Source organism: Molossus molossus, unplaced genomic scaffold (genome assembly GCF_014108415.1).
Source record: "Molossus molossus isolate mMolMol1 unplaced genomic scaffold, mMolMol1.p scaffold_m16_p_3, whole genome shotgun sequence".
Lineage (NCBI taxonomy): Eukaryota > Metazoa > Chordata > Mammalia > Chiroptera > Molossidae > Molossus > Molossus molossus.
In genome coordinates this window covers 52,099,261-52,125,187 of record NW_023425366.1, presented here as the reverse complement: position 1 = coordinate 52,125,187, position 25,927 = coordinate 52,099,261, and the positions used below count along the sequence as shown (strand labels likewise).

Genomic DNA, 25,927 nt, shown 5'->3' with positions numbered 1-25,927 from the left:
CATAAAAAGAAGATAAATTGGAATTCATCAAATTTGTAAATGTCTGCTCTTTTAAAAATAACCTTAAGAAAATAAAAAGGCAAGTCACAGACTGGAAGAAATATCTATTTATAGACTAGTATCAAGAATATATAAAGCCCTGGGCAGGTGGCTCAGTTGGTTGTGTCATCCATACACCAAAAAGATGGTAGGTTCAATTCCTAGTCAGGGCACATGAGGGAGACAACTAATCAATGTCTGTCTGTCTGTCTCTCTCTTTCTCTCCCTTCCTTTGTCTGAAATTAATTTTTAAAAAAGAATATATAAAAATTTCTTACAATAAATCAGAAGACAAATAATTCAATTAAAAATTCCACAAAACATTTGGAATTCACTTCGTAATAAGACATTAAAATGGCTAGTAAGCACATGAAGAAAATGCCAGCATCATTAGTCATCAGTGAAATGCAAGTAAAGCCACAATGTGATATCATTATACATCCATTAAAAGGGCTTAAATGCAAAAGACTGACAATACCAAGTGGTAACAAGGATACAGAGCAACTGGAATTCTCATCTATTGCTGATGGGGATGTAAATCAGTACAACTACTTCTGGGAAACAGTCTGAGGGTGTCTTATTAAAAAATACTTATCAGACAACCATGAAATTTCACTTCTAGGCATTCACCCAAGAAAGATGAAAACATATGCCCAAAGGCTTGTCCATAGCAGCTTTTAAAATAATAAGCCAAAATGGGAAACAATGCAAATGTTCATTACCAGGTGAATAAATAAATGAATTATGGCACATTCATGAAAGGGAATACTACTCAGTGATAAAAAGTGACAACATACTGATACACATGGCAACATGGATGAATCTCAAATCATTATGGGGTGAAAGAAGACAGATATAAAAGGCTACATGTCTGATTTCATTGATATAAAACTTCAAAAAAGGCAAATCTAGTTTACCAGAATAGAAAGATCAGTGGCTACTTGAGGTCTGAGGTAGGGGTTGAGAACTGACTGGGAAGGAGCACCAGGGACAGGGTGACAGAATTGTTCTATGTCTAGATTGTGGTAGTGATTACATGGACATATTACTATACATTTATTTTGATCACTGCTTCACCCTGGCTTGCCTCAATGATATATTTTGTCAAAACTCACAAAACTGTACACTTTTAAGGTATATATTTTATTGTATATAAATTATACCTTAGTAAGGTTTATTTAAAAAAAACAAAAACAAACTTGTAGTATTTGCCTGATGCTATGGACTGAAGTGTGCCTCTCAAAATTGAAAGGTTGAAGTCTTAACCTCCAATGGGATTATATTTGAAGACAGGGCCTTTAGGGAGGTAATTAAGGTTAAATGAGGCTATAAGGGCGGAGCCCTAATCTAATCGGACTAGAGTCTTTATAAGAAGAGGAAGAGACACCATAGAACTCTTCATGAATGTACAGTAAAGAAGGCATGAAAAGAAGCCTCAAAGAAACTAACCCTGATGGCACCTTGATCTTGGACTTCTCTGACCACCCTTGATTAAGCAACATTCCGCCTGGCTGGTGTGGCTCAGTGGTTGAGTGTCGACCCATGCACCAAGAGGTCGCAGGTTCAATTCCGGGTCGGGGCACATGCCCAGGTTGTGGGCCAAATCCCCATTGAGGGGTGAGCAGGAGGCAGCCAATCAATGTTCTCACTCATCAATGTTTCTATCTCTCTCTCCCTCTCTCTTCTTCTCCCTCTAAAAAATATCAATAAAAGAAAAAAAATTATTTAATAAATAAATAAAGCAACATTCCCCCATCCCATCCTGGGAGTTCTTTCCTGAATTAACTTCTCCCTGGCCCATACTGCCATCTAACTTTCTTTGTCTCTTATTCTTTAGCATCTCCCCACACCAGAAGGTAAGCTCCAAGAGGAGAGAAACATCATCTGTCTGACCCAGACTGGATGCTCAGTAACTACTTGTTGCATGACTAGTAGAATAGAAGCCAGCTCCTTCTACAGATGAGAAGGCAGAGGAGAGAAGTGACCATCCTCGGTGCCTGCACCCTCCTCCGCTGCTCACAGCTCTCACTGACCTCCAGATCTCGTGTGCACAGAGGCAAGTCCTGCAGACAGAGCATATGCCCCTAAAGGCAGGGCCGGGGCGGAACAGGAAGGCCAGCTACCCTGAGCCAAGGCAAGAGGCCATCTGGGTGTTTGAGGCAGGCAGGGATGAATAACTCAGTGGCCCTCTCCCTTCCTCCTCTGAGGGCCACACTTTCCACTGGGGCTTCCTCCTCACTGTGCTGACCAAACTGTGACAGCATGACAAGACATTGATTCTCTCAGCCCTGGGCCACCCATGCAGGAGGGAGCAGACACAGCCTTTGCACTGACTCCACTGTCCCAGACAACACTGTCATTGTCCTCTGTATGCTGTGATGCCAAAGGGTTGGGACACAGGGCATTGCTCTTCCTCGAAGGAGCCCTCCCCTCTACTTCTTCCACGATCTTCTCCCACCTTCTTGCTTGGTTTCCTCTTGTACGATCCCTGCAGCCACCGGAGCTGGGTGAGCTTTGGCCTTTGCAACAGAATTTATTCCCACAACATGAGTGACAGCATGTTGAGAACTCCAGTGCATGCTATATTAAAAGATCCGAAATGCCCCCCACTTAAAAGAAAAGCCTGCCCAATAAAAGACAGATGGTGAAAATACTTCAGTCGCTCCTGTCCCTCAGAAAATGCTAATCTGGGATAAAACTGAGTTCTTCCTCGTCGAGGCCTGAAAATGTGTTGCAAAATGACGTTCTTCCGGTAGAATGCTGTCGGATGGGCTGTTTGACAAAGATACTCATAGTAAATAAACTCTTTGTCAATATTACTTATCTCAATCTTGCTAATATCCTTCCATCATCAGCCGGGACAGGATCTAGAACTCCTCAATCTTCTAAAGCACTCTTAGGTCACTAAGAGGATGTTTTGTGCAGTTTTCAAAACAGAGGAAATTTAATGAAAGCCACCTGCAAAATTTAATTCTCCTTTTTATATTCCATTTCACTGCAAAGGAGATGTCTTGCAAAGGTCTTGAATTTTCTTTTAAAACATACTAAATGGAACAAGAAAACAGAACCTAACAATGTGGAGAAATCCTTTGTTTCCTATTGTTTAATCAGCTATGGTTAACTGCACATATGTACAAGGTAAAGCACGCATGCAGTGTTAATACATTTATTAGGTCACTTTCCCAGCAATGCCCCAAACATTTTCTCAGCAATGCTCTCCCTAGATCTCACTCAGAAGTAATATTTAAGGTGGAAGATAATGGCTGGCCCTGTGTGTTAGATTATTGCTTTTTTCATCCATTTGCATCTCAGTTTAATTTTCTTAGTAATCTAGGGAAATTTTTGAAAACTCAGAGGGACTAGGGCGAGGGACTAGCACAAGGCAAACAAGGCAGCCAGGCCACAAAATGCAAGGAGGCACTCAGCCTCAGATACTAACCCTGCACTTGAGGGCCTCCTTAAATGTTGCACCCTAGGCTCCTCACTCCTAAGGAGGCATGCAATCTCTGGGTCATGCTAGTGACCTATGTCACCAATAGCTGGGGTCAGACAACACCTATATCAGAGGATGTGTACCTTGGTATCGGATTGAGAGACAAGAGAGCTCGCTTCCAGTCCCCTATCCACAACTTTTGCCATCTATCATCAAATCTAAGACACCATTGATTACACAAACATCATCACTTTATGTACTACTAAGAAAAAATGCTGCTCATTTAACTATGATATAATGGTCTAATGACAGTGCTGTAAGATATAAGAATTGGTCCTACTAGTCTCTCACAGCTTTGAATTTTTTCATATATGCTGAGGAATTAGATCATTTCTCCTGCCTTCAGTTTAGTTATTTGACATGTGATAGGTAATCCTTTTGCACATATCTAAATAACAAAATAGAAATCCAGCTTTATGTACTGGTGGGTACCTTTTCTTTATTTAAAGCACTTGGCTGCTACTTTGCAAAATGACCTAAAAAGACTGAAATTGCATCATTCCTCCAATGACAAATATTTGCTTTATCAATATCGAATTCACATATCCCATGGCCTATTTCCTTGACTCTGTGTAACCATGTAAACAAGGTTTTGTTTCAAAGCCAAATCACAGTGTAACCTTTCGAAGTTATTTTAATCAGCAATTAAACTCAATACATACTAACAATGATGCTCCTACCTCGACTGAAATATCAAATTTGTTGAAAACATTAAAAGCTAAAACTGAGTGGATGCATTCACAGGCACTGCCACTGTGAATCTAATCACAACCCCTGCCTGGCCAAAAGCAATTTGTAAGATGCTGCCCACCAGCACTAGTGGTCACAGATGCAGACTGGTAATCAAGTCACAAGACACACTTGACTTTATCTAGCATTTCACTCAGATCTGCAGTAGGAAACAGGACAGGACATAAAGTATGCACAGTATCTGCTGCCTCACGGGAAGACCCAGCAACTACCCACGATGCAGAGTCTCTGCTTCCCTCCAGCACGGGGGATGCACACTTGCTGGGGATGAGGAGTGTGGCTCACCTGCCCGCAGGAAGTGACTGCCTTGGTTTTCTACCAGCCTCTCCATTGCTCCAGCCCTGCAAGCCTAAGGCAACAGGACAACTCCAAGCTCTCCCAGTCCAGGTGCAGTCTCAGGAATCTAGAGTTTCACAATAATCAAAGACAGATAATCCATCCCAGGTACAGAGCAATCCACACTTAATTCCTCTGTTTCCAAGGAAAAGATGTTGTGAGAAGGTAAGTCTGTGGTCATCCCCCAGGTTACTGGGAAAAGGTTCCAGGCCTAACTCTCAGGTGCCATGGACTGTGAAACACCCTGATTCCAGGGTCATTACAAGGGGAAAGGGTACATTTCAGAAAAAAAAAAAAATGCTGCTTTCACAAATCATTTTAACTGCCAACCCTAGTTGCCTCAACTGAAGTGTGGATGATAATATTAAGGGGCTATTTAAAGCAACAGTCTCTTGTGTTTCTTTTCCTCTCTCAGATCCAATTGTGAGCCTATGACTTGAATGTGTGTGAGCTGCTGGAATTTTTAAGTGGCCTTGCAGTGACTGTCACACAAGGCACACAGGCCTCCCAGGAATACACGGGAAGCCCCGACAGCTCAAGTAGCAGCGTCCCCAGGTTGTCCGTGCCCTTGGGGCATGGTCTGGGGCCATCACAAAGGGCCTGAAGGGCTCCATGAACTTCTGAAGTAATAACAGCCACCATTTTTGACCCTCTAGTGTATACCAAGCACTTTGCCTACATTATCTCATTTAATTATGACAACAACTCTGTGAGGTATTACTATTCCCAAATTACAAATGAGAAAACGTTGTTGGTGTGGATGAAGAGATTCTCTGGAAAGTAACCTCATAGAGTAATCTGGTCATAAATTCATTCTATGCCCTAGACATATAATCTCTGACTTTCCTTTAAGTAAGCCCTTCCATCGTTTCTGTGCATCTAGCTTCACACACCTTTGAAGTAAACTGTAACCATGCTCGAGAGCCCACGGTCTGGTTCACTGTCCTGTAATTCAATCGCCACCTTGCTTTCTCCCCTCTCCATGCAGGGCTCCTTACCTTCCCTCCTTAATTTCAAATGCATTAAAGAAACTTCACTGTTATTCTGTGGAGCATCTGATATCTTGCTCCCTGGCATATGTCGTCAGTTTGACTCACATCGGTTCTTATTAAAATTCTCTATGGGCTTAGGTGGTCTTAAATTGACACTGGTAAATGGTGGAGCTGGAATGAGAACCCAGGCAATCTGCTTCAGAGTTCATGCTCGTAACCACCATGCTCACCATCCCTTACCTACAGTCACCCCGTCTCACATTACAGTGAGTCGCTGCCATTAATAAAAAGGTTACTTGATGTAAGGAGTAATACTAGGCCTCTTTAAATAACAACCAGAGGACTCAGAAAATAACACTTGTGTTAGTCATTGGTGGTGGTGGTGGTGGGGTGATGTAAAGAGAAAAATGATTCCATAATGTGGCTTCAGAAACAAATTGGCCTCCTCAAATAAAAACAGGGTGAGGACACCTCAGAATATGTCATCTGACAGAGACAGAGTGTTATGACCTGAATTGTGTTCCCGAAAATTCACAGATGGAAGTCCTAGCCCCTAGTACTTCAGAATGTAACTGTGTTTGGAGATAGGGCCTTAAAAGAGGTAATTCACTTTAAATAAGGTTATTAGGATGGGTCCTATTCCAGTACTAATGGGACCATTAGAGAAAGAGATTTGGACACAGACACAGAGAGGGAAGACCATGTGAAGACTTGGGAGAAGCCCTGGCCAGTTTGGCTCAGCGGTTAGAGCGTCGGCCTGCGGTCCTGGGAGACCCGGGTTCGGTTCCCGCTAAGGGCACGTACTTCGGTTGCAGTTTGTCCCCGGCCCTGGTTGGTCGTGTGGGTGGCAGCCACTCGATGTGTCCCTTCACATCGATGTTTCTCTCTCTCTCTCCCTTCCTCTCTCTCCCTCCCACTCTATCTGTACAAAAAATGGAAAGGTATCCTCGGGTGAGGATAAAAAAAAATTAAAAAAAAAAAAAAAAAAGACTTGGGAGAAGACAGCGAAGGGTCGCAAAATATGCCACCTTAAAATATGCCTCTTTGGCATAAGGATCATTTTTGGGGGGTCATTTTTAAAAAAACTGCACACAGGAGAAGCTCTGAAAACAGAGTAGAAGTTACCCTTTTGCAAGGAAAAGTTTCATTAGGAAGGGGGCCTGTACCAAGAAGAGGGCTACTACCAGAAACCACTCACTCATCTGAGACCTACTTGCAAGGCAGGGCAACCTTTGTTCACCAAACATTTGCTCTTCTCACCTTGCGCCCACGTGAAGCCCCAGATCTGACCCCTTCCCTTAGCTCAGGATGGTATGTATAAGCCTCGATCCTCTGGCTGCCTTTGGCTCTTGTATCTTAGTGGGGCTCCTGTACATAATTAACATTTTTTTCCTTCTGTTAATCTGTCTTTTATTACAGGGGGGTCTTGGCCAAGAACCTAGAAGAGTTGAGGGAAAATTATATTTCCTCCCCTGTGATGGCCACCTATGAGCCAAGGGGAGAGGTCTGAGAAGAAATCAGCCCTGCCAACAGCTTGGTCATAGACTTCCAGCCTCCAGAACTCTGAGGAAATAAATCCTGTTGCATGAGCCACCTGCTCTGGGGCACTCTGTCACGGCAGTCCCAGCAAACTCATACACAGTGCTATGTATTCACCACGCCATTTCCTCTTTCCAGACACAGGACACAGTTCCCAGATTCCGTAAATTGGAGTGAGAGCCATGTAGCTAGTTGTGACTAAAGGACTGCAAAGAAAAGAAATATGCTTCATTCCCAGAATGAGGCATTTAAGAGGAGGTGTTAATTTCCAGTCTCTCTCCTTCCCTGCCATGGGACCATGGAAACTACACGTTCTAGATCAGCAATTTTCAACCAGTGTGCCACAAGAATTTTTAAAACAGGCAGCACCTGACTATTTAGTCAGAGGCACTGATCCCTTTTCCCTTAGACTGTCAAATAAGAAAATGACAACGGCCAACACAACAATAGCTGCCTGGTGTGAAGGAATCAAAAGTATACCTATTTTTTTTGTCAGATCGCCAAAAAATATATTTTTTGGTGTACTGCAGAATTTTAGTAATTAGTTCTTGTGTGCAGCGAGCTGAGGAAGTTCGGACATGGCTGCACTGGACAGCACAGTTACAAGAGGGCAGAGCGCCTGTCAGCCTGGCCCCCTAACTGTGTGGAGCTAGGAACTCTGCTAGTCTGCTTTGGACATAAAATGTGCATGAGAAATAAACATTTTTAAAAATTTTCTTTTCTTTATTGATTTTTAGAGAGAGAGGAACAGAGAGGGAGAGAGAGATAGAAACATCGAAGAGAGTGAACATCAATTCACTGCCTCCTGCATGCCCCCCCCCCCCCACCAGGGATCGGGTCCGCAATCTGGGCATGTGCCCTGACTGAGAATCAAACTGGCAACCTTTTGGTGCATGGGGTCGATGCTCAACCCTTGAGCCACACCAGCCAGGTGAAATAAACCTTTTTTTAAGCAACTGAGGTTTCAGGGTTAATTTGTAACTGTAGCCTCTCCTAGCCCCACCTCACACACAAACCTACCTCAGAAAAGCCAGAGTACCAAAACCAGATATTTCGGTAGTCCATGTGCCATTAGGTGAGAGCACATTAATTTTCTGTTTTTGTAGATTTAAAAATGGTCAAATATGGAAACTTTCATTTGCCAAACCTCTAGCTGTACATCTTTCCACAAAAGACATTGGCAACAAGTCATACCACACCTAGTTTACAGACAGTATACCTGAGACCCGTTCAGATTCACTGATTTACTAAAAGCCCAAAACTATGTTAGTGGAAGAACTGGAGCACAAACCAGAAATCACATTTCTTTTTGTGAAGGCAAGTTGGCAGTATGTTAAAAAGTACACATCAAGTAGTAACCATGCTCTTTCACATAGCAATTCCACTTTCACTGATCTGCCAGGAACATCTGAAAAGGTATACATAAATCCATAAATAAGAAGATTCACTATGCTAGCACTATATATGTGGCTGTGCAAATTTAGAAATATTCCAAATGCTAGTCACAGGAAATTGGTTAAATAAATTATGGTTCATCCATCTGCACTCAAATCAAGTGTTAAAAAGAAAGAGATCAATCTCATTGCGCACATGAAAAAATAACCAAGTCATATTGATAAAAGCAAAAAGGATAAATTAGAAAAAGGAAAAAAAGTTACCACTCATAAAAGACTTCTTAACCTCCATGCACTGACCCTTGGCAGGTACTTTTTGCCCTTCCTTCCTCCTCCCTCCTGCATATTGCTCAGATCATTGTAAATAAACCCAAATAGCAGGGCCAGCTCTACCACCTACCAGCTATGTAATCTCAAGCAAAAAGCTTCAATTCCCTTCCTTGTAAAATTGAAAAAGATATGCCCTGGCCAGTTTGTCTCAGCACTTAGAGCATCAGCCTGCAAATTAAAGGGTTGTGGGTTCAATTCCCAGTCAAGGGCACATACCTGGGTTGCAGGTTCGATTCCTAGCCCTGGTCAGGGTCCTGCGAGAGCCAACCAATGGATGTGTCTCTCTGACATGGATGTTGCTCTCTTTCTCTCTCTCTCTCTCTTTTCCTCCCTCCCACTCTATCTGAAAATCAATGGAAAAATATCCATGGGTGAGGATTAAACAAACAAACAAACAAACAAACAAAAAAACCCAAACTAACATAATACCTCCTTCAGAATGTGCTAATAGAATTACGTGCTAATATGCACAAAAAGCGTGTTGAAAGATGCTTGACACATGGTAAGTGCTTAATAGATATTCACCATCATGGTAATGATGATTATATTCATCTCTGGAACCTGAAGAAACAAGGTTTCTTGTAGTTTGTGTTGTATTTAATTCTGCTTTTTAAAACGTCTCTTTTAACATGTTATCTAGTTAAGAAAACATAATAAATCATCTTGCTTATTTCTCTTTCTGAAATTAAATTAAAAGGCAATGCTTCTTAAAGCACTGTTTACCCTAATAAACTCTAGCAATATCAGGCATTCTTATATTTCATGTAGATTCTACAGGTAATTTTACTATTTTTTATCCTCACCTAAGGACATTTTTTTATTTCTTTGTTCAGATAGAGTGGGAGGGAGAGAGAGAAAGAGAGAGAGAGAGAAACATCAATGTGAAATGGACACATCGAGTGGCTGCCACCTGCACGATCCAACCAGGGCGGGGGACAAACTACAACCGAGGTATATGCCCTTAGCATGAACCGAACCCGGGTCTCTCTGGACCTCAGGCCAACGCTCTAACCGCTGAGCCAAACTGGCGAGGGAAAATTTTATTATTTCAGTACCAAACTGATGACTGCTTTTTGGAGAAGTTAATATTAACGGAGTCATTCTCATGTAAATGAATTATCAGGTATAGCCTAAGGTACCACCATGATATTTGCTGCACACTGGGCCCTCTTCCACTGAGAGATCAACTTGGGGCTTCTCCTATACTCATTTCTGTAAGAGATGGTTATGGAAAGGGTCTTTCAAAAGCACAGAAAGAACCTTTTATGTAATCACACTCTAACTTAAACAGGACTTTCTATTTGAGGTCCTTCACAGTGCATTCTAAGTATTAACTAAACCAGCCAGGCTTATTTCCACAGACATTAAGCCTGAAAGATTTGGATAGCTCTATAAACAAATCGGAATTAAACTTCAATTCAGTCACAGTTCTGATCCAGTATCTTTTCAGTCCCTGAATGCTCTGTGGAACTAGTACAATCTAGACTACAAAGAACTAGTGAGCATTCGTAGACTTTCTAAGCTTGGCAAATTATTGCCACCGTGGAGCCCAGAATTAAAGGTTCTATTTGAGCCTTTTGTGGCAGCTGAGGCCCAGACAGGTAGTGTGGCTTGCCCAAAGTTTCACAGCTAGTCAGTGGTATAATTAGGGCTGGACCGGGCTTCCCAATGCATGCTCTTTCCACTGCTGGCAAATGATCATTCTCCTGTTTTTGCTTCTTGGAAAACCGAACTAAATTAAAACAGCTCATTCAAGGTCGCAGGGGCAGTCGAGCAGAACTTGCAGTGCCAGTCCACAGATTATAAAATCCTAGAGGGAGAGCCCTCTGCCTCTCACCTACCCACAACGGGCCCTGTGTCAATGTTTCTCTTGATTGTCTCCCAACACTCGGTTTAGAGGAAGTCTCTCTCCCGAGTTAGCACTACGTGTTTAACTTCAGGTTCAGACACCAGCATGCTACTGCCAGAGCAGGCACGCCCCCCAGCGCCCTGACCTGGTAGCCGCCTGCAGAGGTTGCAAGGGCAGACAGATAACCCACTGCTGTACTGCGGTGGTCTTGCAGCCCGAGCCACTCACAGCTCGCCCACAGCAACTCGTCAGTGACATTTTTCTGTGGTTGGCAACCTGGAGACGGTAAACCGGTGTCAGACTGAACTAGAAGCACAGTGGATGGGCATGGCTAATCTAGAGGGTATACAGAGAAGCCTACTGACGGCTGACCCCTAGCCAAGCCTTTGAAAAGACTGGTACAAGCCTCACCTCTGGCAACAGTCCAGGGGATCACGTCTACTTGATCCTGGCAAATAAGTGCGCGTCAGGTGGCACTGCCCGCAGGAGAAAGCCCCCAAGTTCAGAGTGGCAGCTGTGCAGCTTTCCCCGTGGACAGAGCGCCCTCCCTGCACCGCAGACCGCTCATTGGGACTTTCCTACTCCCCGGGGCATGAGACCCTTCTCTGCGCCCCTGTTCCATCTCTCCCACCCGAGGCGGGTAGTTTGAACCTCACACTAGGTGGTCCACCCAGCGAGCGCTGTGCCAGACCCTGCGCGCAGGTCGAAGTGGGTTCCCGATCACAGGGTTGAGAGCGCTGAAGTGAGGGCGCGGAGGCTCCACGCGCTAGCGCAGCCCGCTCCTCGCTCCCGGGTCGGGGCTCCCGGGTGGTTCTTTCCCGGGAGCGGAGGCAGCTAGGCAGCCACCTGCAGCACCAAGAGGAAAGCAGGGGCGCCACGCCGCTCAGGGAGCGTGGGAACCCGGGGCACACCAGAAGCCAGTGGAGTTGGCCCCACCTCGCAAGAGCTGGGCTACTGCCCAGGAAAGCTCCGCGGGGCTGTGCACCACCACCGCGCACAGAAGCGAGGAGCAGCTGGAGGTGGGCGATTTTATTATTCGTAACTTTAAGCCTGGTAGTGACTCCAGACACTCGAGGTTCTTCCCTCCTAGAAAGGAAGAAGGGAGTTGGGCACCGGGACACCCAGAGACTAGTGGAAACAATAGAAGAAAGAATCCCTTCCCAGGAGTGGGGGTGCCTGAAAGGGGGCCCAGGGACAGCTCTGGGTTTGTGACTGTGTCCCCTGCGCACTCTGCCCAGCTCGACCCCGGGCGCCCGGGTGCCCAGGTAGAATGGGGCGGCCCCTGGACATGCTATCTCCACGCAGGGCGCTCACCTGGCGGGTGCTCGGCTGATGGTCCATGCCGGCAGCTGGCGGCTGCTGGGCGCCCCGATGGTGTCCCTGCCCTGCACCGTAGCCCCGCACAGAGGGCACAGGGCTGCCACACCCTGCACCCCAGGCCTGGTGACCACGTGAAGGGTCAGTCGATCCCACGGACTCTGGCCGAGAGTTTGAGCCTCTTTGAGCCTTCACTCCGAGGCATGTCCGAGGCCGGAGGGTGCCTGGGTCCTAGCGCCCCTCCCTGGTGTGGAGCCCCGACTTTGAGCCGGATTAATATCCCCCTCCCCCTAAGAAGCTCTGCTCCTACCCTCTCTGGCCCCTGGGGAAAATTCGAGTCTTGAAGGAGCTGCTGAACCTGGAGTCTTTCTTGGGACTTGAGATTAGCAGGGACCAAGCTTCCTGCTCACCATGCCCAGCCTTCTCCACTCTCCTCTCCTTGCACCTACATCCCCAAGAAAACACTGAAGGATTAGATTTTCCTCATTCCCCAACTCAAATTTGTACACTATTATTATTTTTTTTAATTAATTTTTGTTACAGATGTTTCTCCTTTTCCCCCCACTGATTCCCCCTCCCCCTCCCTCCCTGCCCTGTCCCCAGCTTTGTTGTCCATGTCTATTGTTCATGCATACATGCATATAGGTTCTGTGGATTATCTCTTCTCCACCACCCCCTCTTCTGGGGATTGTCAGGCTGTACCCCACTTCCACGTCTCTGGGACTACCCCATTCCTCAGACTGTTATGTTCATTATATTCCACAAATAAGTGAGATCATATGATACTTGTCTTTCTCTGTTTGGCTTGATACTGTTAGGATGATACTTTCCAGGTCCCTCCATGTAGTCTCAAAGGATAGAGATCTTTCTTTCTTACAGCTGCGTAGTACTCCATTGTGTATAGGTACCACAGCTTTTTTATCCATTCATCTACTGATGGACACTTGGGTTGTTTCCAGATCTTAGCTATTGTAAACAGTGCTGCTACAAACATGGGGGTATATATATTCTTTCTGATTGGTGTTTCAGGCTTCTTAGGGTATATTCCTAGAAGTGGGATCACTGGGTCAAATGGAAGTTCAATTTTTAATTTTTTGAGGTAACACCATATTGTTTTCCATAGCGGCTGCACCAGTCTGCATTCCCACCAGCAGTGTATTAGAGTCCCCTTTTCTCCACACCCTCGCCAAAACTTGTTGTTTGATGATTTGTTGATGGCGGCCATTCTGACAGGTGTGAGGTGATACCTCATTGTTGTTTTAATTTGCATCTCTCTAATGATTAGTGATGTTGAACATTTCTTCATATGTCTCTTAGCCATTTGTATGTTCTGTTTGGAGAGGTGTCTATTTAGTTCCTCTGCCCATTTTTTAATTGGATTCTTTGTCTTCCTTTTGTTGAGTTGTATGAGCACTCTCTATATATTGGAAATTAACCCTTTATCTGATATATCATTGGCAATTATGCTCTCCCATACAGTGGGTAGCCTTTCTGTTTTGATGATTGTATCTTTTGCTGTGCAGAAGCTTTTGAGTTTGATGTAGTCCCATGTGTTCCTGTTCTCCTTTGTTTCTATTGCCTTAGGTGATGTATCAGTGAAAATTCTGCTGCGTATGATGTCTGAAATTTTGTTGCCTACAGTTTCTTCTAGGATTTTTATGGATTCATGAGTCACATTTAAGTCTTTTACCCATTTTGAGTTTATTCTTGTGTAGGGTGTAAGTTGATGGTCTAGTTTCATTTTTCTGCATGTAGCTGTCCAATTTTCCCAGCACCATTTATTAAAGAGGTTGTCCTTTTACTCCACTGTATGCTTTTGCCACCATTGCCAAATATTAATTGAGCATATTGCCTTGGGTCCATTTCTGGGTTCTCTGTTCTGTTCCACTGGTCTATCTGCCTGTTCTTGTGCCAGTACCAGGCTGTTTTGATTACAGTGGCTTTGTAGTATAACCTGAAATCTGGTAATGTGATCCCTCCAACTTTGTTCTTTTTTTTCAAGATTGCTGTGGCTATTCAAGGTCTTTTTTGGTTCCATATGAACTTTTGAAGTACTTGTTCTAATTCTGTGAAGTATGCCATTGGTATTTTGATGGGGATTGCATTGAATCTATAGATTGCTTTGGGTAGTATGGACATTTTAATGATGTTAATTCTTCCAATCCATGAACAGGGTATGTGTTTCCACTTTTTTATATCTTCCTCTATTTCTTTTTTCAATGACCTGTAGTTTTCTGCGAATAGGTCCTTTATTTCTTTGGTTAAGTTTATTCCTAGGTATCTTAATTTTTTGCCGCAATGGTAAATGGGATTGTTTTCTTAGTTTCTCTTTCTGTGAGTTCATCATTGGTGTATAAGAATGCCATCGATTTCTTGATGTTAATTTTGTATCCTGCTACTTTTCCAAATTCATTTATTAAGTCTAGTAAATTTTTTATGGAGTCTTTGAGGTTTTCTACGTATAGTATCATGTCATCTGCAAATAATGACAGTTTCACTTCCTCCTTTCCAGTCAGAGACATTAGTCATAACTGTATGTTCTATATAACAAAGATCATTCTTCCTCAAAGCAAAGGAGGACTTTGGTATTCAAATGAATGCATAAACAACACTCTACGTGTGTGTGTGTGTGTGTGTGTGTGTGTGTGTCCACAAACTATCCCTCAGTCTTAATAGTGTGGACAATTTAGCAATGTTAGTCCAATGTGAATCAAACCAAAGGTGCTGCTACCCTTCCTGTCGTCCCCTCCCCCCCCCCCCCCCAATCTGTTTAAGGAGCTGTAATCATTGATTAGGCAAATAGAAAGTTTTCAGGCACTTTCAAAAAATAATAAATTATAGCTAACTAAATGTCTCCGCTGTAACTAAACCTGGCATCTTGCTCCTGGCTATGATCACACCTGCCCCACACCTGTCTCCTGTGGGAGGAGTGGTTTCTAATGCAGACCTAGCAAGCACCTGCAAAGCCCCTTCCTTTCTCAGCTGCCCAAGGGGCTGAATCAGTCCAGCCAGACCGGGATCAACAGCAGCAATCTTTTCCCGCAGACTTTCTCATCCAGAGAGGCTGCTGAGATTTCTGATTACAGAAAAGGAAAACAAGTCATTTTTAGAAGTAAATCCTAGTTCATAGGACACAGAGAGACAAGAATAAACATTATTATTGTTGTTGTTGTTATTGTTATTCATGAGAGTAATATGAATAATGTCTTTTCAGACTTTTTTAAAGGAGATCAAGGCATTTTCCCTCATAAGCACTCTTCTCTGTGTGAACTCTAAGACAGCCCCAAATTATCCCCACCTCCTGGTGTTCTTGCCTTTGTGAAATACCCTCCCCTTGTGTGTGGGGGAACTTATGCCTTGCTTGCTACTCATAGAGTATGACAAAGGTGATGGGGTATCACTTCAGTGATTATGTTACAGTCTTGCTAGGAAACCCTCTCTTGCTGGCTTTGATAAAGGAGCCATGTTGGGGAGGCCACGTGGCAAGGAACTAACGGTGTCACTGGCCAAGCGCCATTTAGAAATGGAGGCCCTTGGTACAACAACTGACAGGAACCATGTCCTGCCAACGACCAGCAGAGTTTGAGAATGGACCCTTCCCTAGCTGAGACTAGAGACGAGACTGCAGCCCCAGTTAACCCAGAGGACCCAATAAAGCCATGCCCAGACTTCTGATCCACAGAAACTGTGAGATAACAAATGTGTTGTTCAAGCCACAAATTTTGTGGTAATTTATGTACAACAGCAAAACTAATACATTTCCTCCTTCTACCGACAGGAAAGTGAGGCAGAGGGGGATGAGGTAGAAGTGCTAAGGTCATTTAAATTAGCAGCATAATCTATCATCATTTCACAGACACAGCCTTTTCAGGCCCCGTGTAGACAAGGAAAAGCAAGAACAGCAAAGACATCAGAAAGTGAAAGGTCAAGTTCAGGTTGAGACTTGGTGGTAGGGATGAGGAGTATAAAGTAACTGAAGAATTTAAAATGGTTTGAGGCAAAAATTACCCAGCAGGTAAAAAGATAGTGTAGAAACTTTGGAGTAAATTGACCCAAGCAAAAAATGCAAATATTTTTAGAAAGAAAAGTAAATAAAAGTAAAATAAGAAAAAGAATACAAAGAGACGGCGAGGACATGTTAAGGCACCAAATCTTCTGATCCCTTTTCTAATTATCTATGAATGAAAAACAAAAGCTACATTATTTGCCCCTGTGAGTGGGGATTTTCCAGAAGAGCCGCTCAAGAAGCACCAGGAGGCTGTCCATCCACAGCACAGGCCTGTGCAACAGCAGGTTGTCGCTGTGCCCAAGACACTGCATGAAAACAGATGGTGCTTCACTAGGAGCCAGAGTTCTGAGGGTATGCACATCTTTGTGGGATTTTTTTTTAAATCCTCACCCGAGGACATTCTTCCATTTTTTGTTCAGATAGAGTGGGAGGGAGAGAGAGGAAGACAGAGAGAAAAAAATCATCGATGTGCACATTGAGTGGCTGCCTCCCACATGCATGACCCAACCAGGGCCGGGGACAAACTGCAACTGAGATACGTGCCCTTAGTGGGAACTGAACCCGGGTCTCTCTGGACCGCAGGCTGATGGTCTAACCGCTGAGCCAAACCGGCCAGGGCTTGTGGAATTTTAAGTCTCTGGATGCCTGGTGTTGATGAGTTTTCTACTCCAACCCTGTTATAATACAGCAAAATTGAGCCCAACACTTAACCCATTGGATATTGATGTCCTGCTCTGTACCTTGAAGGGCATTATGGAGTGGTGTATGACTTTTTCAAGAGGAAGAGGAGGGAGAAAAGGAGGGAGAACAGGAAAGAAAGGAGAAAGGGAAAGAAAGGGACAGAAGGAAGAAGGAGAAGGAAAGGAAACTGAGGCAGAGGGAAGGAAAGAAAGAAGATAAGAAGGAAGCAAGAAAAGGAGAAATAAACCAAAGGCACAGAGTTCTCAATGTAGCTGGGAGGGGCTGGGGACATCTGACACGGTACAATGAAGCTCTGCTCTCACACTTCCCATCCTACTGAACATCTGTATGCGTGAGTCCTAGCAATATCTCATAGCGAGTTTCTGAGCGAGAAAGCATCACCTACTTACCAAATATGATTTTTAGTGGTTAACGCTAACAACAGCTCTCTAAATTCAAACTATAGCGATCCGGCTTTCCCCCTTCTTCCTTGCCCTCCAGACCAACAAGCCAGCGCTTCATTGTAGTGCCACTGGCCTGATGCTCCCTTTGCAACCCAGAACCTATCTGGGTCCTTGTCCTCTCCCCCTGGACCAAGCTAGATGAGTAGTCCACGGGCAGCAGGGCATGATTTAACTCAGAGGCACGAGTGCACCCCACCCCCTGCTCCTGCTTCTCATGTCTCCCCCACCCAGATTTTACAGGGCTTGAAATTTCTTCAAAGTACTTTTTTCTAATTGGAATAGCACTGCTCTATCCTAAAATTTAAAATAGTAAATATTTCTCTTTACAATAACTCTTTGTGCCTCTTAAACTTTCATAAGACTCTATATTAGACACTCTCTTCTTCCCTGAGGAGCAACTTAACACACTGCTTACTTAGAAGAGTAGATGTTGTGCCCTGGCCAGTTTGGCTCAGCGGTTGGAGCGTCAGCCTGTGGACCAGAGAGTCCTGGGTTCAGTTCCCACTAGGGGCACGTACCAAAAAAAAAAAAAAAGATAAAAAAAGAAGAATAGACATGGCTAGGATGGAAGGAAACAAGCGGCAAAAACTAACTTCACCTATTTCATAGTTTTGTCAGGGGCCCCATGTGTCTAACTGTATGGAATATGAGAGACAGGAAGGCGGCAGCTGATGGCCATTCGCTGTTGGCTCTCTGGTGGCCCCAGAAGACATGCAGTGGAATCCATGTGTTTCATGTGTATAATCCAACAAGCAGAGATATAGTAGGAAGTAGTTTTCTTTTAGGAACTAGAAGCCGGACCACTCAGGACTGGACAAGCAGCAGTTATCTACTGACAACTGCCTTTGGTTTCACCCTTGAGGTTAAAACAAATGGGGTGTGCCCTGGCTGGTTTGGCTCAGCGGTTAGAGCGTCGGCCCGCGGACCACAGAGGCCTGGGTTCAGTCCCCGCTTAGGGCATGTACCTCATTTGCAGTTTGTCTCCGGCCCCGGTTGGGGTCACGTGGGTGGCAACCACTCAATGTGTCTCTCTCACGTCGATGTTTCTCTGTCTCTCTTCCTCTCGCCCTCCCACTCTACCTGAAGATAAAGGCAAAAGTGTCCTTGGGTGAGGATAAATAAATAAAATAAACAAATGGGGTGTATCATTTATGTTTCTTTGAATATATCATTGATCATCCTTCTTTGAATACTGAAGACCTTGCTGGTGCTGAGAAACTGCTGCTACATGATTGCCACAGTGGGAAAGACCAGTCCAGTCCAGTGCTACCAGTGTTTGATAATTCCTGATTAATTAAGTTCATGGCTTACTTTCCACGATTACCCATGTCACTGGCAATCCATGTATCAACTCCCCTTGTGATTCTTCCATCTGGTTGGCTTAGCATTATCCCAATCTCCCCATCCCTATCCCAACCAGAGGAAAAGCAAACAGTATGTAACTGTCCTTCTGACAACAGAGGGACAGACTTTAGCAGCCAGTTGGTGTCACCTGTGGCCTCCCTCACTCTAAGCGGTGAGTAAATCCGGGTCCCAGCCCCAGTGTTTCCTAACCATACTGAAATCTCAGATGGAATCAGCCAAAGCGACTCTGAGGAAACCAAACACACGGCCTACAGTTCTCTAGACCAGACGGTCCGCAGCCTGGCTGCCTGCCCTCAGGATGGCTTTAGCCCCGCGGCCTGGAGTTACACGTTTGCAAAGACTAAACGTGGACTGGGAAGTTCAATGTTATTGATACAATATCTCATTATTATTTAACATTTAATGATGAGAGCCTTGCACTTGTATCTGAGAAAAGGCCACTGTGCCCACATTCCTTTAAGTGTCTTTGAGAGCCAAGCCCCTCCCACTCCTCATTGATATTTATACTACATCCAACATGTCAAGCTAGCTAGAGAGGTATTTCTAACAGAGGCAAATTTGTCTGGTTATGTATTCATTCATGCACTCAACAAATATGTTGGAGCAATCACTATATACTGAGAACAATTATAGGTGCTGAGGATAGATTGTAAATAACAATCTATATAGTCATGATGCTACATTCCAGTGGAGGGAAGAAAGACAATTAAAAAAAAAATTAAAAGATATTATCATTTGAAGATAATAAAACAAATTACTGCAATAGAAAGAGACTGAGGGGGACGCCACTTTAGTTTGGGAGGTCAGAGAAGGCTTGAACTGACACATGGATTACCCCAAGGAGCTGGGAATGCAAAGATACTGGGGAACAGGATCCCAGGGAGGGGAACAGCACATGCAAGATCCTCAAAGCAGGAACACGCCTGGTAAGTGCAAGGAAGAGACAGGATGCTGACGTGGCCAGGTGCAACAGGACGGCTTGCGATGGCCTTAAGCAGAGAAGAAACACGATATGATTTGCTTGTTGAAAAGATGACTCTGGCCACTGTGTGGAGAATCACTTAAGGGTGGAAGCTGGTAGGGCAGGAAGACGCTGTTGGAGTAATTCAAGTGAGAGTCAGGGATGACCAGGGAGAAAGCACCGCGGGTTCAGGATGCCTGCGTTTGCGTGTAAGGCCGACAGGACTTGTGATGGAGTGCATGTAGGGAGTGGAGTGAGGGGAGAGAAGAAACAACATCAACCCCTAGGTTTTTGGCCTGAGCAATTAGATGGATGGTGGTGCCATTTACTGAGATGGAAAAGGGTGGGGGAGGAGCAGGAAAAGAATGGGCAGGAAGTCAAGAGCCCTGCTTTGGCCTTGTTCAGTTCCAGTCTCCACTGGACATCCAAGGGAAGATGTCAAGGAGACAGCTGGACATACATGTCTGGAGCTCTGCAGAGAGGTCAAGGCTGGAGCCATACATTTGGGAGTCAGCGGTGTGTAGATGCTGCTGTAAGCAATGCGGTGGGAAAGGTCACCTAAGGGGGTGTGAAATCGGAAAGGAGAAGATGGAGAAGAACCTCACTCTGGGCCTGCCAGCTCTTACAGGTAGAGCAGAGATGCTAGCAAGGAGGAGCCTCAGGAGCGGCGATCCACGTGACAGGAGAGCCTTCAAAAAGAGGAAACTGAGTGGCGACGGCGAGAGGGTGAACAAGTTCGACGCACTGAGAGATGACGACAGTGGAGACCATGATCAGAATGAGGAAAACAGCACACAGAAAGATGGTGAGAAGGAAAAAACAGAACGAGACAAAGGTCAGAGCAGCAGCAAGAGGAAGGCTGTTGTCCCGGGACCAGCAGAGCATCCCTGGCAGTACAACCATACTTTCTGGTAGTCCAGGGGAACCCCCGGCCGACCCACCAGTTCACAGAGCTATGAGCAGAATAGCCAACAGATTGGCACCTTAGCTTCTGTGGAGCAGTTCTGGAGGTTTTACAGCCACATGGTACGGCCCGGGGACCTGACAGGCCACAGTGACTTCCATCTCTTCAAAGAAAAATTAAACCCATGTGGGAGGATGATGCAAATAAAAATGGTGGCAAGTGGATGATTCGGCTGCGGAAGGGCTTGGCATCCCTTTGCTGGGAGAGTCTCATCCTGGCCTTGTTTGGGGAACAATTCATGGTTGGGGAGGAGATTGGTGGGGCTGTGGTCTCCGTCCGGTTTCAGGAGGACATTACTTCAATATGGAATAAGACTGCCAGTGACCAAGCAACCACAGCCAGAATCCGGGATACACTTCGGCGAGTGCTTAACCTACCTCCCAACACCATTATGGAATACAAACCACACCGACAGCATCAAAACGCCAGGCAGGCTGGGCCCCCAAAGGCTTTTTTCAAAACCTCTGGAAGCTGCAGTTGAATGTGCCATGACCCTCTCCCTCTCTGGATGGCACCGTCCTTGGAGCTGGCATCATCAGTCTCTCGTCCAGCTGGCGTGCTACCTGGACGACCTTCTTCCTGGACAAGAGGAATCGGAAGAGTATTTTATGCTTTAAGAACAGGCCAACATGCAGCAGCTACAACAGCTGAGATGACTTAATAAGTGGTGCTAAACTAAAAAACAAACAAAAGAAAAAAGGAAACTATTTAGCGCCTCGTCCACTGACATGAAGAGCTGGAAAGCAGAGAAGTCCTGAGAGATTTTACACAAGGAACAGACACGGAGATCTGCACGTTATAACGCAAATCTGGTGGTGGAGGGAGGCACGGGTTGGCGAAGACCAACAGGGACAGAGAAATAATTAATAATAACGCAGAACGAACTGAGGAGAGTCTGAAGTAGAGCACTGGCCTTAGGAATGAAAAGAACCAGAAAAATAGCAGAGAGATTCAGGGATAGAACAGGACTTGAGAACCGATGGGCTGTGAGTGGCAATTCTTAGATGCTAGAACCTCCCACATAGACAAGTACTAGCTGGGTGAAAGCAAGCACTCTGGTGAGTAGTTTTGAAAATATTGGGTTTGAGCTGCTCATGGAACACACAGGAGAGATGTCTAATAGGTAAGAGGACACAGGTCTGCAGGTGATGGGGAATGTTTGCGCTGGAGTTAAAAATTTAGGCACCATCAATATACTGCTCAGGCCCAAAACCTAGGGGTTCTGGTTGTTTCTTCTCTCACTCCACTCCCCACATACACTCCGTCACATGGCCTGTGAGACAGAGCTAAGGATCTAGCATCAAAGACTTCCAAGAGGTGGAGAGAGGATTTGACATAGGAGACGTCAGCAGATGGCCGGAAGGTAAAATAATCTTCCCTCTGGCCAGAGCTTGGTCCCAGCATAACTTCTTCCAGGACAAGGACCTCAAAACTCTAAACACCTTAAGTGCTGCAAATGGAGAGTGTAATAGAAGTAATGTTCTTCTAGAAAATGAAATGCAGCTCTACACACACACACGCACACACACACCAGCAACACTTTCTGGGGCTGAAGGTTTTTTCCTACTTTAAAAAATAAGGTGGCAGGAGGAGGCAGTAAATTAAAAAACACTTCTATTTCCCAAATTCATCTGAGAATTAAAACACATTTTAATCAAATTTCACAACTCTAGCAGGCATTTTTTAAAAGGGGGACATTACAGATAAATTAAGAACCTCTGCCCCTTAGATTGTGACAGCACTCTATTTCCTTTTCCTCCCCAACTTATTTTCCTCCCCAACTTATTTTTTCCCCTCCCATTTTTTAGTAATAGTACTCAAGTTGAAAAACAAGAATGTCCTGATTAACAAAACCTCTGGGAATAAAGCAATTCTGTAACAAAATAGCCTGTGTTTTAAAATGAGCGAACCCACCTTTGTAGATCGGGTGGATCAGTGTTAATATGGATGAGGCAGCCTGTACATTTCTGAGACCTTGTACCCTTTATGGTTCAGTTGCCAAGGGCTAAAACAAACAAGTGTGAATAAGCAAACCTCTTCACATACTTTCCGTTTGTTGGCAATAAGTTGAAGGTAAATAGTGCTGAGCCTCCAAAAAAAGTCTGCAGTCAGTGAGGTCTAGGTAGCCCCAGCCCCTCTTCATTACCTGTTCTCTCCTCCTAATCCAAACACCATGTGTGCCCTCCTGACCTCTTGCTCCTCTTCTCTAGCAGTGGGAGGCCTACACCCTCCACCTGGGCTCCCCGAGGAGCTTCTAGCACCTTGGTGTAAATGCATCTGAGTGAAAGTGCTACCTCAGCCAGTAATTTGCATTACAAGTCACTACTTCCTTTCTTACTTATTGACTGGGGGGCCATGGATGCCAGAGATAAAGTAAACAGGTGGGAATGTCCCTTAGGACCCAATTTACCTACTCTGAGCCCACCCTGTGTGGGGTGTCCTCCACTGCTCCCACAGTGGCCAGCGCGCCCCTCGCCAGCACCAGAACTGCCGTGTCTGCCTACAGGACTAAGCTCCTTGAGGCTGTTTCTGCCTTGTGTTTGAATTCCCAGACACAAAATAAGCACTCAATAAATGTACACCGAAAGAATAAGTGAATGAATTAACTGCAGTGGAGATGCAGGAGTCATGCTGCCCTTTTAAGGGACTGAAAAGATTTAAAGGAAGATTACCCTTTATCTCCCCAACATCATTAAATGGCCTTTGTTCCCTGGGAGGTGCTAGAAGCTTTGACCTAAAAGGTAATAGAAGCAGAAAAACAAACACTGTCATTGTAAGGACAGAAAACAAGTTTTTCTTTTTTTATGATTTTCCCCACAATTTATGAGAAGTGCCTGATAATTAAACTCGGAGAATGTTGGTGTCTGCAACTTCCAACCTCCTTTCTACACATCCGAAAGGGGCAGGAAGGAATATTAGAATTCACAGAAAACAGTGGGAGAGTAAGAAATCTAATCCTAGTGGGGCACTAGCCATAGTCAGAAAAATGTTCATGGTCCTTTACAATGTTGGCCGTGATTGCTCTGTTCTGATCGAGGGAAAGCCCACTCTGACCTGGCTGGGAGGGGCGCACCCTGGGAGTTTACCTGGAGCGCTGTCCATTCTCCTGAACTGAGGACGAGGGGGACGACCTGCCATCATGGCAAGATGAACAACCTGAGTATCAGACCACTGGACCCGAGACTGTGACTCACTGGCGACCAGTCCCTGCAGCCCCGGCCCCAAGCATACTTCACAGGCTAAGGAAGAGATGATAAGAACCCCCTCATGCATCTGCCCTTTCCTCCCAAAAGCCCAATAAAACAGCCACTCACTTTTTCTGCTCTGCCCAGTGCCACCTGGTACCTGACCCTTTCCCTGTCTATGGGGAAAAACACATATATTTCCTCCCTTTTCTCTCTTCTTTCTGTTGTGAATTCTTTCACAAGCCCACATCACCAGCCTCAACACAACCCTAACAGTCATCATACGCTTCTCCTAGCTCTAAAAATGTTAGTTCCTGGCCCTAACTTTGGGTCTCCTGACCTAAGACTCCCAGGTGTACATTTTATGTTGCCTGGTGGGTCTGCTGTTCATCTACCTCATTATTCAAACAAACATTGATTGAGATCTACTGAGCTCCAGGCACAGTGTTGGGCACCAAGGGCGAGTGCCTAGCCCTCTGCTCACCAGCCTTGCAATCTAGTTGAGCTACTCTTTAGTGAGCTGCCTCAGCCAGACGCTCCTTCACCATCTACCCCTTCATTTAGCCATCCAATCGATTCCCTGAGTTCCTTAGTTTTTATACATTTCTGAGAGTGATGCAGGTGTTTGAAACATATTTGTTAAATGAAGACTTACTATAGTTTAGAATCATAGAAATATTAAAGCTAAAGAGGACTGTGCTGAATAGTCTGTTTGCCTCTCCAAATGGGCTCTCCATCCCTCTTCCCCTGACCCTGTGCCCTGGGAGGCTGACCTGCAGGGAATACATCAATTGGTTCCTTGCCCTGGCTTCCAGTCAGTTGGGTTCAGCCAATGGGAGGCATCAACACAAGACTGGAGCATAGGTAGTAGCTGTGTCCCTCCTTGGCCACACACAGCTCTTTCCAAGTTCCATTGTCTGCTGTGTCCCTTGCCCATTACCATCTGCCTGGGGCTGTTACCATCCTCCTAACAGCTTCTTGCTCTCACAGCACCATCCCTGCCCACAACCGTCCACACCTGTGCAGGACCAGCCTTCATCTGGTTCCTGAAGGGACTCTGACACAAAAGCCATCTCTCTCAAACTCCAGATGTGGAATCATAAATTCCCGAAGAAGGAAGTCTTTTGATCTGTGGCTTCCATGGCTATCTGGAGCCATACTGTGATTTTATTCCTGTCGGCCTATAAGGACTGATGTTTTAAAATATATACTCTGGGTTGGGCAAAATTATGCCAAGATGAAGGTCACGACTGAGATGCCAACTAAAATAAGTGCACCAGGAACCAAGTGACAAGTGCTTGACATTTCAAATCCCAAGAAGTTCACAGCCAGTAGAATCAAGTTCACACTTAGCTGTGATGCAGACAGCTACCTACCCCAGCTCTTTCCCCAACTCATGGCCCTAATTAGGGCAAAGTGCTGTTTCTAAGGACCTCTCACCCCTTTTGTTCACAAACCTTCCTCTGCTTGGAAAATCTCCCCCCACACTGAGTTTTAGATGTCTAATCCCTTCCCACTTTATAAGGTCTAAATTCGAGTGGCTTCCATAAATAGTCAAGCTTTCCATGACTATCCCAATCAGACAGTAGCTGTCATCCTCTAGATAGTAGGAGCATCTTGTCTGCACTCATTTCTTCACTTACATTTACCTGTGCTAGAATTGTCTATGCACAGGTGCCCTCCTCGCTCCGAAGCCTTGAAGGGCCCGGAGGGCAGGGCAATGCCTCCCATATCTTTGTTGCCCCCACAAGACCTATGCAATGCTTCAAAAATGGACATTTCTAACTAAATGCTTGTTGACGAACTAAATAAATTAATGAGTAAATTATTTTCACTTGGGATGGTGACTTCATTTCTTCTGAGTTTCAAAAACACCAAACCATATTTCACATTCTCATCCAGAAATAGCAAATTCATAAAAGCAAATGGCACTATATTTGAGGAGAAATATTTTCAGATTGTTTCCATATGTGTTTCTATATATAACGGTTTATGCAATATTGTAAACCAAATCCGACACCATGGGACCATGTATCTTCTCGAGGCTCATAGTCATGATTTAGGTCAGAGCGTAAAAAGTAACAAAAGAGACCTTAAAAGAGATTTGTTCATTTACCCTTCAGTTCTGCTCATTCTCTAGAAGTTTCCTTTCCAGCCTTGGCTCTGACGTGACTTTCTGCCTGTGACCTTCTCTTGCCTCCCCAGGCAGAACTGTGCTCTCCCCTGAGTTTTTACTGCCCTTTGTACAGACCTTTCTTG

The 25,927-nt window shown here is 44.9% G+C and overlaps 1 protein-coding gene and 1 pseudogene across 1 annotated transcript in view; one reads left to right on the top strand and one right to left on the bottom strand.

Moving 5' to 3' along the window:
- The window catches only part of PDE8B (phosphodiesterase 8B), a 221,371-nt gene extending 209,112 nt beyond the window's left edge, over positions 1-12,259 (bottom strand). Inside the window, exon 1 of the mRNA XM_036279887.1 lies at positions 12,037-12,259. Coding sequence (XP_036135780.1) covers positions 12,037-12,063 — 27 coding nt within the window. The 5' untranslated portion in view covers positions 12,064-12,259. The remainder of the gene's footprint in view (positions 1-12,036) is intronic.
- Positions 12,260-20,107: 7,848 nt separating this feature from the next.
- LOC118642012 lies at positions 20,108-20,975 on the top strand (annotated as a pseudogene).
- The last annotated feature ends 4,952 nt before the right edge of the window (positions 20,976-25,927 follow it).